This window comes from Rhinichthys klamathensis, unplaced genomic scaffold, assembly GCF_029890125.1.
Source record: "Rhinichthys klamathensis goyatoka isolate OS25496 unplaced genomic scaffold, OSU_Roscu_1.1 h1tg000127l_1, whole genome shotgun sequence".
Taxonomy (NCBI): domain Eukaryota; kingdom Metazoa; phylum Chordata; class Actinopteri; order Cypriniformes; family Leuciscidae; genus Rhinichthys; species Rhinichthys klamathensis.
In genome coordinates this window covers 2,922,135-2,938,097 of record NW_026606664.1, presented here as the reverse complement: position 1 = coordinate 2,938,097, position 15,963 = coordinate 2,922,135, and the positions used below count along the sequence as shown (strand labels likewise).

General features: G+C 39.8%; 1 protein-coding gene across 8 annotated transcripts in view; it reads right to left on the bottom strand.

The window, feature by feature from the left end:
• The window catches only part of nfia (nuclear factor I/A), a 154,221-nt gene that overhangs the window by 26,408 nt on the left and 111,850 nt on the right, over positions 1–15,963 (bottom strand). For 6 of the 8 annotated variants that reach the window (XM_056256530.1, XM_056256528.1, XM_056256529.1 and 3 more), the window contains 4 exons: positions 12,487–12,561; positions 5,523–5,640; positions 3,783–3,910; positions 2,083–2,133 (listed from right to left, as the gene is read on the bottom strand). In XM_056256530.1, the coding sequence (XP_056112505.1) occupies positions 2,083–2,133; positions 3,783–3,910; positions 5,523–5,640; positions 12,487–12,561 (372 nt within the window). The remainder of the gene's footprint in view (positions 1–2,082; positions 2,134–3,782; positions 3,911–5,522; positions 5,641–12,486; positions 12,562–15,963) is intronic. The other 2 variants (XM_056256531.1, XM_056256534.1) reach the window with 1 other exon arrangement.

The window sequence follows — 15,963 nt, the reverse complement described above, 5'->3', positions numbered from 1 at the left end:
CCAAAAAATAAAAATAAAATTCTCACTGACCCCAAACTTTTGAACGGTAGTGTATATATATATATATATAGAGAGAGATATTAAATATCTAGCTACAATAAAAAAAAAATACAGATTTTTAAATATTAATTTAATATACAGATACAGACGGGAGCATTTGAAAACAGGTGTCTATCAGCGGATCCCTAATATATCCACCGATAGATGCCTGCTTTCAAATGCTCCCGTGTGTATCTTTATATTAAATTAATATTTAATATCTATATTTTTTTTCATGTAGCTCAGTGAATAGCGTCAAATATGTCTATTTACAACATGTTTTGAAGCGCTGATCATTGTAGCCAATCACAGATATATGTTGAGTGTGTGAATACAATGGCCAATCAAGAGACATATATGTTAAGTGTGTGAATACAATGGCCAATCAGAGACATATATGTTACGTGTGTGAATACAATGGCCAATCAGAGACATATATGTTGAGCGTGTCAGAGGTGTTTAAGAATCTGTTCAACAGCGCTCAAAATGCTAGAGGGAAATGCTGGTCTCGTCACATTTTTAAAATTTCAGTATAACACATATATTATATATTATATATATATAATATATATATAGCTTTTCATTTAATTAAATACACATTTGATACTACTTTGATCATTTTCAGCAACAAAAAAATATATCAATTATTTATTTAAATTATATAAACTTTTTATATAATTAAAAATGTTATTATTAAATTATATAAAATCATTTGTAATTTCTTAGGTTTAGTTTTTGAGTAGGTGGCAAGGACTATGACTGCGCTGACACGAGAAGAATGACGGGTAGACGTCACCCCGTGGTCTCTACACCGCCCTATCACCTGACACCCGCTACCTGAGCAATGACAAGCATGCTGCTGCCGCGGACATACTTTCGAAAGGCTGGCTAATTTTAAACACATAGCGAAGTTCTCCGCTATCAAATAAAGATAGGAGAGGCCCGCACACACATACATAAACACAAACACACAACCAACACACTCGGTGTAAATTCATGGAAAGGAATACAAATCAAACAGATGGCAGGCATAACAAGAGCTCAAGATGTCACAGTCTTTTTGATGTTTGACACCACGGCTGAAAAATGGATGCAAGCGGCTGATTGGACGAGAAATGTGATCCTGTCATGGACGAGCGAGTGATCCGGAGGTCAAATCACACTCACTTTTTCTCTCACCCTCTTAGTTTACTCACACATTCCCTCTCACATTCGAGCAAACACACATTGGAACAGACTCTCACTTGCTTGGTGCAGAAGCAACTGTGAAAAGCACTTAATAGTCAGACACAGCTCTAAATCAATAGCACCCCTCCAAATTCCCCATTTGTATCATCTTATTTCACATTTAAATATGTTAGGGATGTGTCAGAAATGTGGACTAGTCAACTAAACGTCCAATAACCAAGTAGTCGGTTAGGGAGGTTGACTTGAGTGAGTTAATCTAGATTTTTTTCTTATACTTTTTACCTTAAATATACAGCATTACTGGTTTAATGAGGATGGATTTAGAGAGACAACTTTGCAGATCAAGTTTTATTGTACTAGACTGTCAGTACAGAAACAACTCCAAAAAGCTGGGTCTTTTAATTTATTATATAAAAAATAGACTTCCGCCCGACTAGTTTTGAAAATACATAGTTTTGCACATCCCTAATATAATTATAACTTCTTCAGACATCGCGTCCTCAAAAACACAAAGACACGTCACTTTAACGCAAACATTTCCAGATGCACCATTTATGGATGTGGATGACATCATGCACAAATACAAATCATAGGTATATCATGAGGCAGGGGGTGCATGTCATTTCAGGGGGACAAAAACATTCTTCAGATTTTTTCTTTTCCTTTTTTTGCAGTAGATATGGCTGTGAGGGGGAAAGCTGGGGGGGGGTCATCTGAATTGAACAACACCAAAAAAAATAAGGTACGAAACAACAACGACGACGACAAAACTAGACGGCACAATGGACGAGCTCCTTTTTTTGGTGGGGAAGGAAGGTGAGGTGTGGAAGGGTGACAACATTGATGTAGTTTTACCTTGTCTTGAGATGAACGAACTAGCTAGCGAGCCACGCAGTTTATATCCAGCTTTGAAAGACAAGGAAGGAGGAGAAAGAAACAAGGAGGGACAAAAGAACAAAAAAAAGGCAGGGTGAATAAGAGGTGTAGAAGCAAATGTGCAATACCTTAGCAGTTCAACCATTCATGTCAGATATGATGCGTCCAGAACCTGCCAGACAGCCACACACACACACACACACACGCACGCACGCGTGCACACACATGACATTGTCTTATGGTTTCCTTCTCTGGATCTTCCTGACTTCCTTCACTGTCTGACTGTATTCTTATACAAAATACGTCTACAGGGCAACTAAACGCAAAGAATTCACAACGTTTTATTACAATAGTGTTCTTATTATAATGTTATGTAATATGACAGTCCCAATCATCCTCATTAATGTCGTGAATTGATGTTTGAGCTGCGTGTGCAGAAGCTAAAGATGAGCTTAATTATTATTTATATAAAAATAATAATAATAAATATTGTAAAATGTTTAATATATAAATCAGTAAGAGGTGAAATATATTTATGTATACTTAAAATATATAAATATATTATTAATATAAAATATAATAAATAATAAGTAGTATAAAATATAATAATATTAATTTAAGATGTATTATCTTATATTAATATCATATTTTATTATAATTTATTATGTATTTTATTTGTGTAATAATATATTTATTAAATACAAAAATATTCTATACTATATAATTTCATACTATGCTATAATTTCCCAGATTTCCTCTAAAAATCTGTGCGGAAAGTGTGAAAAACTTCTGGGGCTGCTTGTGAGTCCTCAGTTTAAATCAGTGTATATAACTAACAAATTACCTTTTGACCCAGAGAATCGTAAGTCATTACTTTCGCCGTGTTCGGCTCGAGAACTAGTACTGCAAAAGTACCAAAAGAATCAATAAATGAGTCATTAACGAACTAGAATCTTTACGTGGAATTGGAATCAGAATCATTCAATTTCTTGAATGATTCTCTTAATAACAACCATGCCCTCTAATACCCTGCTTTAGCTCTGTCCTGACCTGGCTATAATATGTGACGCATGTTTTCGCTCTATCTCTGTCCACTATGCGGTGTCTATTTCTAATATGGAGGGAGAGCGAGACTTGATTGAAGACGCTTTGGAGCAGGACAGATTTACAGTCCTCTGCTCTGTGGCAATGAGTTCACAGGATACACGCACGTGGTCCAAGATGAATCAGCACTCAACATTCAAACCCACACACATACGCTGTCTTACGGGACCCTTCATACATTGTTAGCATTATTAGTAGACATGGGTATGAAGTTAAATGAGTCTGCATCTACAAGCCATCTATGGTTAACTTCTGAGATGGACTGAGGGGGGCAGACGCTGTAAATCTTTAAAAAAAGAAAAACAAATGAGGTGCCACTTGAGTTTTAGGGTGCCATCTCCGAAATGTCATACCCAGAGAGACGGATCAGAGATGCTGAAACCCCTCCCCCACAAAAAAGAAGAAGAAGAACAGAAATAATCCCCACACAGCTGTTGCCGTCCCACAACCAGCATACCCCACAGGATGCACAAACACACACACGATCGCTCGCTCTCCAGCCGCAACCCCACAGTGTGAGAGTGTGAATATGTGTGTGTGTGTGTGAGAGTCTGGCTTTCAGGGTGGATGGTTACCTGGCTCCACTTCATGCCAGCTGCTGGCTTGGCTGCCGCTGCCAGGCGAGCGTCCCTGACCTGGGTAGTAGGACTCCTCTCCCGGACTGTCCACCTCATCCTCCATGCATTTGATACGCTTTGCAGAACTGTGCGACAAAAAAAGAGACAAGACAAGAGAGTGGATAAATAAAATCAAATACATTTCATTCTGATATAGGCAACATTAAAAAGCATCCAGAAAGCATTAAATGTTTCTATGTGCTGTGTTTTAGGGCCGGGGCTTGATTTCACCCATTAGGATGTGATTGGATAAATGAAGTGTTATGATATTATTTATTAATATGATTTTTACCTCGCCCACACTATGCTGTAAATAATACATATTTTATTAAAAAGATCAATATGTTAAAATGTTTTTTTTTTTCAATAAATAAAATTATAAAAAATAGGAAAATAAATGAACATGTCAATAAGTATAATCTATAAATACAAATATAAAATAAGCAAAATAAATAAAGCATACAAAATAGAAATAAATCATTGACCAATTATTTGATTTTTAATGTATTAATTAATTAATTTATTGACACAAATGCATTTCAATATTGTAATATTTCATGAAATGTATATTGACATATATATATATAAAAATAATGTATTTCAATTTGAAAATTATATAAAAATAAATTATTAATATTATCTATTAATAAATATATTTGTTAATTTGGAACAGTTTTCAAAATAAATCATGAAATGTGTCAAATAAATAAATAAATTTTGTTTAGAATAGATATAATTAGTATAGAATATATTTATTCAGGCCAAGAAAATGGACAGCAGAGACATATGTGCAAGCTTATTTTCACACACACGCACAAGAAGTGAGAATCACTGGAGGCTGGTGGTCATGTGTGTGTGAGTTATCTGCTGTAAGTTGAGCTCTGACATTTATTTGTTAATGTAAGGCCTACTGGTGTTTTTCACTCATAATCGCTTAATTAGTTTCTAGCATGCAGCCACACACAGGGTCCTTATTCCAGATGTTTGCTTTGGCAGGCCTGGCTGAAGAGGCCACTGAAGCATGTGGGCAGACGCACAAACGTACACACAGATGCATGTGAGAGTGCACACATGGGCTCAAAAGCCTGCAAGTTAGTGCTCTAAACTACATTTTTGTGCATCAAAGGCACTTATGATGCCCAAAAACACTGTAACGTCCACTTACTGATGAGTGCATTCTATCATTTTCAACAAATGTACTTCATGGAGATGGCTAAAATGAACATACACATAATGATTGTTGTATTTTCAAATGTGCATGTTACATATTAGCACAAATGTTTTTGTACGTTTGTGTTGATTTTAGGTATGCTGCGTTATGTTAAAGTGACAGCGAAATTTGCCCATAAGTGAAATCACAGTGACCGTTTATTCGCTGCGTTTCAGCTGTGCACACACACGTGTCCAAACACAGCCCGCATCTGTCTACACATCCCGTGTGCGGGGGTGCCACGTAGTACGGTTTTACATTGGGTACCAGTGTCTGTGTGTGTGTGTGTGTGCATGACTGGCCTGTAGGCTGAGCGGGTGGTGGGGGGAGAAGGTTCCAGGTGGACACACATATGCTGGAAGCTTGTGTAGCTCAGACTCCTGCAGCCTCTTCGAACGCTCAGCCAACACATCAATCTCTGCCTCGGCTGATTAATTAAGACTCAGAGTGAAGGAGTGAGAGTGTGTGCGTGTCTTTTGAGTGTGTACCTGCTAGAAGAAGTGCTGGGTAGGGGGCGCCTCATGGCCCCAGGGCTCATACTGTAGTAGGAAGAGCTGTCCAAGTCAGCCAACGAGAAGTTGGGCCCCGTCCCTGCTGCAATGGGCGCTGCCACACACAAAGAAAGAGAACAAAAGTCAATAACTGTGAACAAAAACAATCTGAAGCATCACATTTTTATGCTTTTCATCTTCATTTCCTCGTCAAAAGTAAAAAATAAAGTCCTTTTTGGTGCAAGTTGGTTCACTCAGTAGCCATCTTGGCTGTACGACAAGCTTACATTTCAATTACACATCAACAATAAAACCTGACAACAACAGTATCATAAACTTTGCTGATTTAGCTCATACAAAACACATTCTTTTTTTTAAACTTAAAAAGATAGATAGGTAGACAGACAGACAGACAGACAGACAGACAGACAGACAGACAGACAGATAGATAGATAGATAGATAGATAGATAGATAGATAGATAGATAGATAGATAGATAGATAGATAGATAGATAGATAGATAGATAGATAGATAGATAGATAGATAGATAGATAGATAGATAGATAGATAGATAGATAGATAGACCGACCAGCAGAATGATGTTACGAATGATGGATAGAACCATAAATAGATAGACATATATATATATATATATATATATATATATACAGACAGACACAACAATAGGAGAACAGATAAATAGAACGATAGAACGATAGATAGATAAGCAGAAAGACAGACACACCAATATAAAGATAGATAGAACCATAGATAGATAGATAGATAGATAGATGGATATAGACAGACACAACGATAGATATTTTTTTAAAGAATGTTAACACACCTTTTCTCACATTATTTAACTAGTACTAGTTACAAAACTTTCCTCCCAGAACAAGTCGCCACAAGCTGCAAATATCCTGTGCCCCTTTCTGTAGGTCATCGGTGAGCAGCGCTCTATCAAACGCCTTTGTCATACAGTACATAAAGCCGTGATGCCTCTTTATATTCATGGTGACTGAGACCACAATTTTTTGATGAGGACAGCACGAATGTGTAAGAGAGCGGCCCTGGTCCTGCATACCTAATAGGCCTGGCCCAGCCGTAGAGAGAGAGAGATGTATGTATATGTGTGTGTGTGTGGGGGGGTTGGGGGGAGAGTCAGGCGGACGACAGCGTGGAAGACTGTGATAGACACGGTAATGGGCTGCCTAATTAACATTGGAAGAGGACACAGCTAAAGGGGCAAGTTGGACCAAGGGAGGGAGAGAGAGCCGGTGCACTGGCCAACAAGCTAAAAGTTGGATACGTAGGAAGTGAGAAAGGAAGTGCTATTATTTCTGAGTCATCTCTTTATGTTAACTTTTTTTTTTGGAGGGGGGTTGGGCGGTCCTTTGCTCTAATAGAAGTGGTGGCTCTCAGATTATTTATGATGAGCAGTAAAGCCGGCTGCATTTGCATGGCTAATAGTAGGATGTGAAGTAATTTGTGTGAGAGCTAACCTGGGCACTGGGCTGCAGTAACTCAGCCGGCCCTTAACGCACACACACACTCACACACACAAACGCACCATCGCGCCGAGAGCGGCCGGCCCTGCTGCTGCAGTTTGGGTAGAAAAATGACCACACTGCAGTCTGTCTGACTGGAATGGAAATCAATCATAAAGGTAATCCGCAGTCTCTACCTCTTAAAGGCTTTATCAAGTGCTTTCGCTTGGAGGATTCCAAATGAAGCCTGTGGCTATCAGGCCGGCATTGATCTCTCTCTCTTCTCTGCTTTCCCTTCTGTTCTCTCTCTCTCTGATCTTTACTGCTTTACCTTTCAAGTTGCTGGGCGCAAAGTACATTAGCAAAATGTTTCAATCTATTCTATTTACTTAGTGCAGAGGAATGGCAGTGCAGTGTGTGGCTTTACTTAGCTATGCATTGGGGACAAGAATAAATAAATAATCGGCCACACAAGTTAGCTAAACCTGACAAAAACTCGCTTGGTGGATGTCCACAAAGGTACAAATGATTAATGAGGATTTATGAGGATGAGGATTCTGGATTTACTTTGTTAGATGACAGTAAAAAAAAAATTACAATTCTTTTTTACATTTTCAATATCCAACAATATGATGAAATTAAATATCTCCAATTTTTACAGATATGTTACAGATATATCATGCATACCTACTTAAACATGTAGTAAGTTTTATAGATAGAAAGGTAAACCTGTGGTAAAAGAGAACCAGGCAAAAAGGTTTCAGACCAAAGGCCGGCAAGCTACAGGAAGTTTGTTGTCGGGACAGCAAAGTGACCGAGTCTACTGGACGTGGCAGAGGTTTTTTGGTGTAGTCTCTTGTCTCAAGAGTTGAAAATCCCTCTTAACATACACACAACAAACAGACATACTCCTCCCCTCCACCCAAACACTGGCCGCTAAAGCATCTACAAAAGCTGGGGAGGCTATTCATTTGTAAAGAGCAGGGGGAGGAGGAAGAGAAAGAGAGAGAAAAAAAATCGGCTTTTGTTCAGGCCGGATTTTCAAATTGAAGCATTTGACAACAAAGGCAGTAGCAATCAACTTCAAAAACCCTGGACGTCTGTTCACCCCGTCTTGCCTCCGCCTTACTCCTCATTGCTTTATTGAGCGAGAGGACTGTAGCGTGATGGGGTCTCATCTAGAGCTGGTCTGAAGTTGGTGAGCTTTGACAGGTCTTCAGTGGGGTTTTCTGCTGGTTCAGCTCCTGTGTGGATATAGACCTACAGCATAGGTTCAGAGTTCTCAGTCTGGAGAAGAAGGTCCGCATGGGGCTAGACCTTACACCTTCACCGTATAGTTTCCCATCAAATCAAATGAGGAAAGAAAGCAGCAGGAACCTCACTGTTGGAGTCTGCAGGTCGGTGTCCAGTTGAGGGAGGTTAAGAAGTAGAAGAGAATGTAGTCCTGGACTCAGCATATTACTACTCCTGTTAAAAACACTCTGAAGAAAAGGACTAATAATCAGCAGGTTGCTAGATTGACACCTGCAAAGAGTAAGCTATGTGCTATGACCATTGTGCACATCATGTCACTTAAAGGGATTGTTCATAGTTCTTTTAAAGTACATCAATGATCATCTTTATCCTTATCCATCTTTATTAATGTGAAAATGTAGGACGACTCGCGGCAAGCTAGCGTTTATAAGATTCAATCCCTGTGTGTGTATTTCACTGCAGATGGCACTGCCCACTGGCAGGCTTTGGCCCAGTGTTGGCACAGTGCTGACAAGACTGGTGGGCGTATCCCCACCGGTGCTGCTCGGCAGTGTCTTTGCCGCGGCGGCCCCTCTCCTACTCCATAATTCATCCGCTCCCCCTGTTCGGTCATATGGCTTAATGGTGCGTGCCAGCGCCCGGCCTTCGCCCAGGGATTTCCAGGTGTCCCTGCCCCTGGACCACACTGCCTTGTTGCTTGCCAACATTTCTGCGAGTCTCTTGCAGGCACACTAATAACAATAACCTCATCCTAATCCTGTATCATTCTCCTGTCTCTTTCTGTAGCCCTCGCAATCTCCTCTAGAGAGGCTATGAGTGGGCGGCAGCAACAGTAAAATTGGCTAACATACAAGTCCTCTTGCTCACCTGAGCTTGACGGTGTGCCAAGCTGTGAAGTGACAGTGTCTGACTTCATACAGAGGCCAGCTGTAGGGAAAAAAACAAACTCTAAGTAATAGAGGCTCTTTCTGGGAACGTTTAAGAACACAGACACTGTAAGACTCAAGAAAGTAGAAGGGAATAGCTGATGAAGGAGGAGCAGGGGGAGGGAGGAGGATATGGAAAGGTGGACCCAATCTCCGAAATTACCCCAGCTTGGTATCGACTGGCCAATTATGTGGAGTTCCATTTACAAAAAACGTAGCTGTAGCGGCTAACTTTATGGAGACTTTCATTTCACTCTGCCTACTCCCGACCGCCCCTCCTTCTCTCTCTCGTTCCCTTCCTCTCCTTTTTTGTGTGGTGCTTTAATAGGATATTGATCGACAGAAGCAGATTCGATTGGGCTGCCACTGAATTGTGTAATGGGTGCACAAAGCCAAGGTCATAGTGTATAGTCAGGGAAGAGCTAAGGCAGCCCGTTGTCCATTCAATATCACGACCTTTCATCTTCCGAACGGGCACGAGCCTGCACTCAACCCCTTCCCCATTCGCTTAAATAAATCTGCCAGACGTTCCCACACAGAAGCCCTGACGGAGCTCCTCTGGGCAATTCATACGCCACTTCAGTACACCTCTTCTACCCATCTTCCAATCTGGTGCACTTACCCTCTTCACTTCAATCAACAGCATCATCTCTGTGCCTTCCGCAAGAAGCGACCAAAGTCATGAGTGTGCATGCATACAGCACTTTAATTCACAGCCACTCCATCGGGAGCAATCCTGTTAGAGGACTTATGCTAACTGTGGGCTTTGCTGACTGCTGAACTTCTTAGATGGTATTGCCCATTAAAGAAGGAAAGAGGTTGATGCAGGAGGGTGAGACAGTCAACTCTCCCGCCATTTCGCAGAGGGTGGAGTTTTTAAGAATTTCAAGAGGTGACTTGTGGACTATTGTTGTGAATTACTGTAAAATCCGGAATTGAAGAACTGGCTTCCTTTCAAATCATGAATTGAAATGAATTGGCCACGGCCCACAGAAACTTGAATTGGAATTATAATAGAAATGACAGGAAGGGGATTTATAGAATTTAATGAAATTCAAAAAAGGTGATGCATTCTGGTATCTATCTATCTATCTATCTATCTATCTATCTATCTATCTATCTATCTATCTATCTATCTATCTATCTATCTATCTATCTATCTATCTGTCTGTCTGTCTGTCTGTCTATCTGTCTGTCTGTCTGTCTGACAACTTTGTGGTGCATTTCTCAGAATGCATTACCCGTGTTGAATTTTTTTGAATGGCACTTAACTAAATTCTTCCTGTGGGGCTCAAGAGTAATATGCTCTTTAAGCCAACATTGGCAACCCCCTGCCAACTAAAAGCCACTGGACTGTGTAGAGGAGAGGTGAATAAAGAGAATTGGGGGAAAAAGAGAGCAGAACCCTTTGATTTGAATTGAACATCCAGCATATGCCACCCAGCATTTGCTTTTCTTCTCAGTGTGTCACAGATGTTAGGATAAAAGCCAATCTCTCTGCAGAGCTGGATCAATTATGCATATTCCTTAATCTTGTTACCATCATACTCCAGGAGTTCTGATGCAGCACAGTACTGGCTGAGTTTTAATATCTGTCATCCTCTCTCTCCTGATACCCTTCATCATTCTCCACATCCGTTTGCACCACCTCACACATGCATGCTGGACTCACGTTGACCCCTGCATTTCCTTCCGCCTGTCTGCTGTCACGCCGCCAGAATGTGGTGGCACCCAAATGTTTGTTCTCTCCAGACGCTGTCTTTGCGTTGGCAGGCACTTTGAGGGTTTTTGAAGGCAGACTGCGAGGTGAGACCACGGTGGGATCTTTGCCCGGGCCCCATGACACCCTCTTCTTCTCTCCTTCGCCCGGGATTAGGTCACGAAGGAGTGTGATCAATGCACCTTTGATCAGAAGGCTCCAGCGAGTGCTGACAGGCGCTTTGGATCGGCTATTGTTAGCGGGTATCGACAGGCACGTATGGATCGCGCTGCGCTCTGTCACTCTCCACCGTGGACGTCTGCAATTTTTAAAGGTCACGTTTTCTACTCTCTTCCCATCCTCTCTCCTTGCTCCCTGCCTCCTCGGGAAAGCCTGCTTTCGTTCTTCTGCATTCTGTCTTAATCGCTCTATCAATCTGGGAATGACTTGATTGTTTTCTCAAGTTGTATATTACTTAAAATACTTACCTTTTAGCTTTCTTCACTTTACTAAAATATTTAACATCCGAAAAACTGCATCCTCATAACTGTACGGTATATTTTCGGATAACAAAATATGAACTTTAAAAGAGACATTTAAAAAGGCTGCACAAAAGAAAAACTTAGTTTGTACTTTAGAGAGTCCAAGTACTGTTGAACCGCACTGCATTGAAGCACTTTCAGCTGACTGCTGCATTTCGCTGGTGTTTCGATTTCTAATGAGTGGAGGGACAGTGGATTCAGCCCATTGTTCAGAAAACAGCATTGAGAAACTGGAGAAGCTTTCCTCCAGCACACTGGTTAATCACCAGCCTCATCCTACCTTTGGGCTGAATTTAAGGTGTTTGAACAAGGGTGCTTCAGATATTGTGGTTTTAATCTGCGGCTGGCCTCATGTACAGGTGAAACAGAACCTCACGTCCCTAAAAAATGCCAAGCTAAAGGTTGTGACCCTTACACAACATTTCTAATGAACTAACATAACTTGATATGTTTTTAGGTTCTACAGTATATGAAAACTCAATCAATTGATTTTAATGCTGAAAGTGAAATTACAACTGACATTTAAGGAGTTTTTTTAAACTTGTTTTGCAATTAAAATACCAGGAAATCTTGATGTATATGATACATTTATATGAGAAGCAACACATGTATTTTATCTATCTGTTTGATGATAAGTATCATGAATTATTAATTTATAAATATCATAGACTTTTTTTTTTTGGGGGGGGGGGGGGGGGGGGATGTCGCACCACAAGACTAAAATGTTTGTTTTTTTCTTCAAAAATGATTGTAATTCAGAATTTAAAAACGTTAATCATAAAAGGGATGTATTCAAGTCATTCTATTTATTAACTGCATTTTTATGGATTTTTTTTAACCTCACTGACCCATATTTTGTCTTAAAGAAAACAAATCCACCTTAGCTAATACAAAATACACTCGTATTAAAGATATTGTATGAAAACATATCTTTTGCAATGTTGCTTCTTAAGTAAATTTATCTTGTTTTAAGGACTTTCAGATATTTTAACTGAAAAATAAGACAGAAATAAGATTTTTTTTCAGTGGACAGGGAGTTATGGAGATCTTACTCTGTGAGACTCGCACAAGCTCGGAGACGGTGAAGACACCTGATGTGACGAAACTGTCCTGGAAGCCAAGGTGCCCTAGGAGACAAAATGAAAGAGAAGGAAAAACTGTTATCGGAATGAACATGACAAATTACACGAAAGACAGTCTTATTGTCAGTAACAGTAACACACACACACACACACACAGTCCCAGTGGAGAAAGGGAATAGGGAGTGTTTAGAGTGACACTGAGGGTAGAGCACATCTGGATCTGGTCCCATGAGTGTCTGCAGTACAGTGGGGCAGAGGCACAGTGCGATGCAGCACACACACATAAACAGGGAGATGCATAGGATGCCCAAGAAGTTACCATTATACGATCTTATATGTGTTTACGTATGATATGTGGTTGTATCGCAGTCAAACACATTCTTTGTGCGGCTGACAGAAGTTCTTTCAGCAGACAGACCACAATTACTGTGTTCATTGTGCTGACTACGACTGAGCCAGGACCTGCCACACATCCTGCGGGCTGCTGTTCTTCTGGAGGAACCCATATCAGCCTCAGATTCAACCACAGACAACCAGATGACCCTGAATTTCCTACCATTCAACACCACACAATCAAAACATGCAGTCAAGTGTGGACTGCATATCCCATAATGATCTGCTCTCACATACTGTCAAAAACTGCTGATATGGCAAGGTTAATCATCACAAGTTAGACACAATCTTACAATGCTCTGCATACAGTATGACTAGATTAGAACTAACTAGATTGCAAAAGAAATGCAGTAGTTGCAAGAGCGAGAACTGTAGGATAAGATTTTAATGAGCAAATATATATTCCCCCCCCCCCCCAAAAAAAAATGTATGTGTATGTATACAAAGGATATATATGTATATCTAGATATAGTATAAATATATACATATATATATGTATATAAGTCGCCCCTGACTATAAGTCAAAATAATGTAAAATACCGGTACATAAAGTGAAAAGGATTACAAAAATTACAAACAAGTATTTTATTTCCCCTCACTCCACAACAAATCCGTTAAGTTTAATAGTATTCAGAACAGAACAAGAAATTTAAGTATACAGAAATTACAGTGGTATTCATTATAAACAACATTTATTATAACCATGGGAAATGCGTTCTACTAATAAACTTGGCCTAACATAGCTCTCTCATTCAGCACAAACGCATGTTTTGATTGCTTGATGTTAATTGCATTATATAAATCGTTTTAGAATACAAGTCGCAGCACATTTCAGATGATAAACAAATGCGACTTCTATATATGACACCAACAAGAACTCTGCATAGGATCAAACTCAATACTGAGTCACATTATGTAAATTAATGCAAAACAAAAGAATCTTAAATTTTTTTATTATATACAAGACATCTCCAGATTCTCTCTCCTGTAAAATGAAAAAAATTATATATATATATATATATATATATATATATATATATATATATATATATATATATGTATAGAGGGGGGGTGACAAGACGAAACTTGAGTGGAAGTGATGTTAGCTATTAAACAACTTCCTCTGCTCGGTGGCTGGCGAGCTATAAAACCAACAATAGAAATGAGTTTAGTCTTGACTGGCTGGATGAGGAGACATATAGCATGTGGACGGGCAGAATAATAAATAATAAAAACAGAGAGAGAGAGAGAGAGAGAGAGAGAGAGAGGGGGACAGAGGGAAGGGTAATATCTATGGCTCATTGCAAGAGAAAGTGCTGACATGAGCTAAAAGACTGCAGACCCGGAGAGCATTCCTGCACAGATGCCCCTGAGATTGTGAAGAAGTAAGATAGAGTTTGTTCAGGGAGGAATCAGAAGGAGAGGAGACGTATGTTAGAGGGCATGTGGCAGGAAGTCAAGGTAGATTACAAAACGACAAAGCGATGAGGACAGTGGGCTACAGGGTCGAGAGCGAGAAAGGCAAAAAGTAAAAGTTTCCACACAGCTGTACATACTGTGAAACAACAATAATACAGGGTAGAAGTGAGGCGCACCATTACTTGGAAAACGGAGGGATGACGCAATGGAGCTGAGGAGGGAGAGAGAGTGAACGAACGAAGGAGCCTTCGTCACTAGAATTCCAGTATAGGGAGCATATGCACCCGGAGTTCACTGAGGGCATTTCCATGAGTGCCTCATATAGGGAGGCAGGGGCGAGGGAAGGGGCAGGGCTTCTATATCTCAACATGGATAATCACTCCCAGCTGTGTCCACTTTAGCGGCGCACACACACATGTAGGGAGGGGCCAGGGTTCGCCTTTCACAGCAGCGCCGAGACCTCAACGAGCCTCCAGCGCAGCAACAAGAGCGCCGAGTGGAACTACACTGGGCCACAAGAGAAGCAAACCTATACTGTATCAGGGTAACTGACAAAAACAAACTTTTTTTATTCAACAAAGATTTTAGGTGATTTGGTCACTATCCCACAACATTTTAATGAACTTTTAGTTTCTTTACGGTTCGCAACCCATTTTACTTCTGTAAAATGCGATTTTAAAACATGAAATTCAACGAGAAAAAGGGCGGTGAGGCCAGACTTGATCGCGAGTTAATTTCTAAATTACCATTTGCTTGCCATTATCTAATTGAACCATGCATGGCCTTGGTGATGTCATCAGTGACGGAAAGTTATCGAGAAAGAGGCAGGGCTTATTTAATTTCGATTAAGAATTATGAAAAGTGTTGTTTTTTTTCTGAGAATAAACTGCACTGATCAGGAATGTGATTAAGAAATCAAGAATGAGTAAAACAGGATATTCAATAATAAAAAGGGGCGGGGCTTGATTTTTATGAGTATAAGGATTTGATTGGATAAGGAAAAGTGCTCATTACATTTCAGAATGGAGCCAGACGTGAATGCGAGTTAGATAAAACAATATAAATATTGCTATTTGTTTACATGACGGTCATGACCTAATAGCACGGATGGCCTTGATGTCGTTTCACATCCTGAGCTGGATGATGACATCACTATTTTCTCCAGAGCTGCTTTATAGCTAAATTTAACACATTTCATAATTGCTAAAGTTTACACAGTTATTGAACCGAATTGAATCAACACAAAGCTGATTTCACCTAAATAATGACTGCTTACTGTTGTCTTTTTGAGCTGCTTTACAGCAGAATTGAATTTTGTTTGCTTCATTGAAACAATCTGCATTGTATAAAGTGCTATAGAAATAAAGGTGACTTGACATGACTTGGAGCATGTTGTTTAATTTTATAAAGAATTACAAAGAGTGTTTTTTCTCAGAATAATAGGCACTGATCAGGAATGTGTATTAAGAAATCACAAAATGAGTAAAACAGGATATTCTGGCGTGAAGTGAATTACATACCAAATGAACCCAGGCGTGAATGCGTGTTTACATTATCTAATAGCACACATGGTCTTGATGATGTTGTTTTTACGATTTGTTTGTTTTTTAAATCAAATGTCTCTCACACATTCTT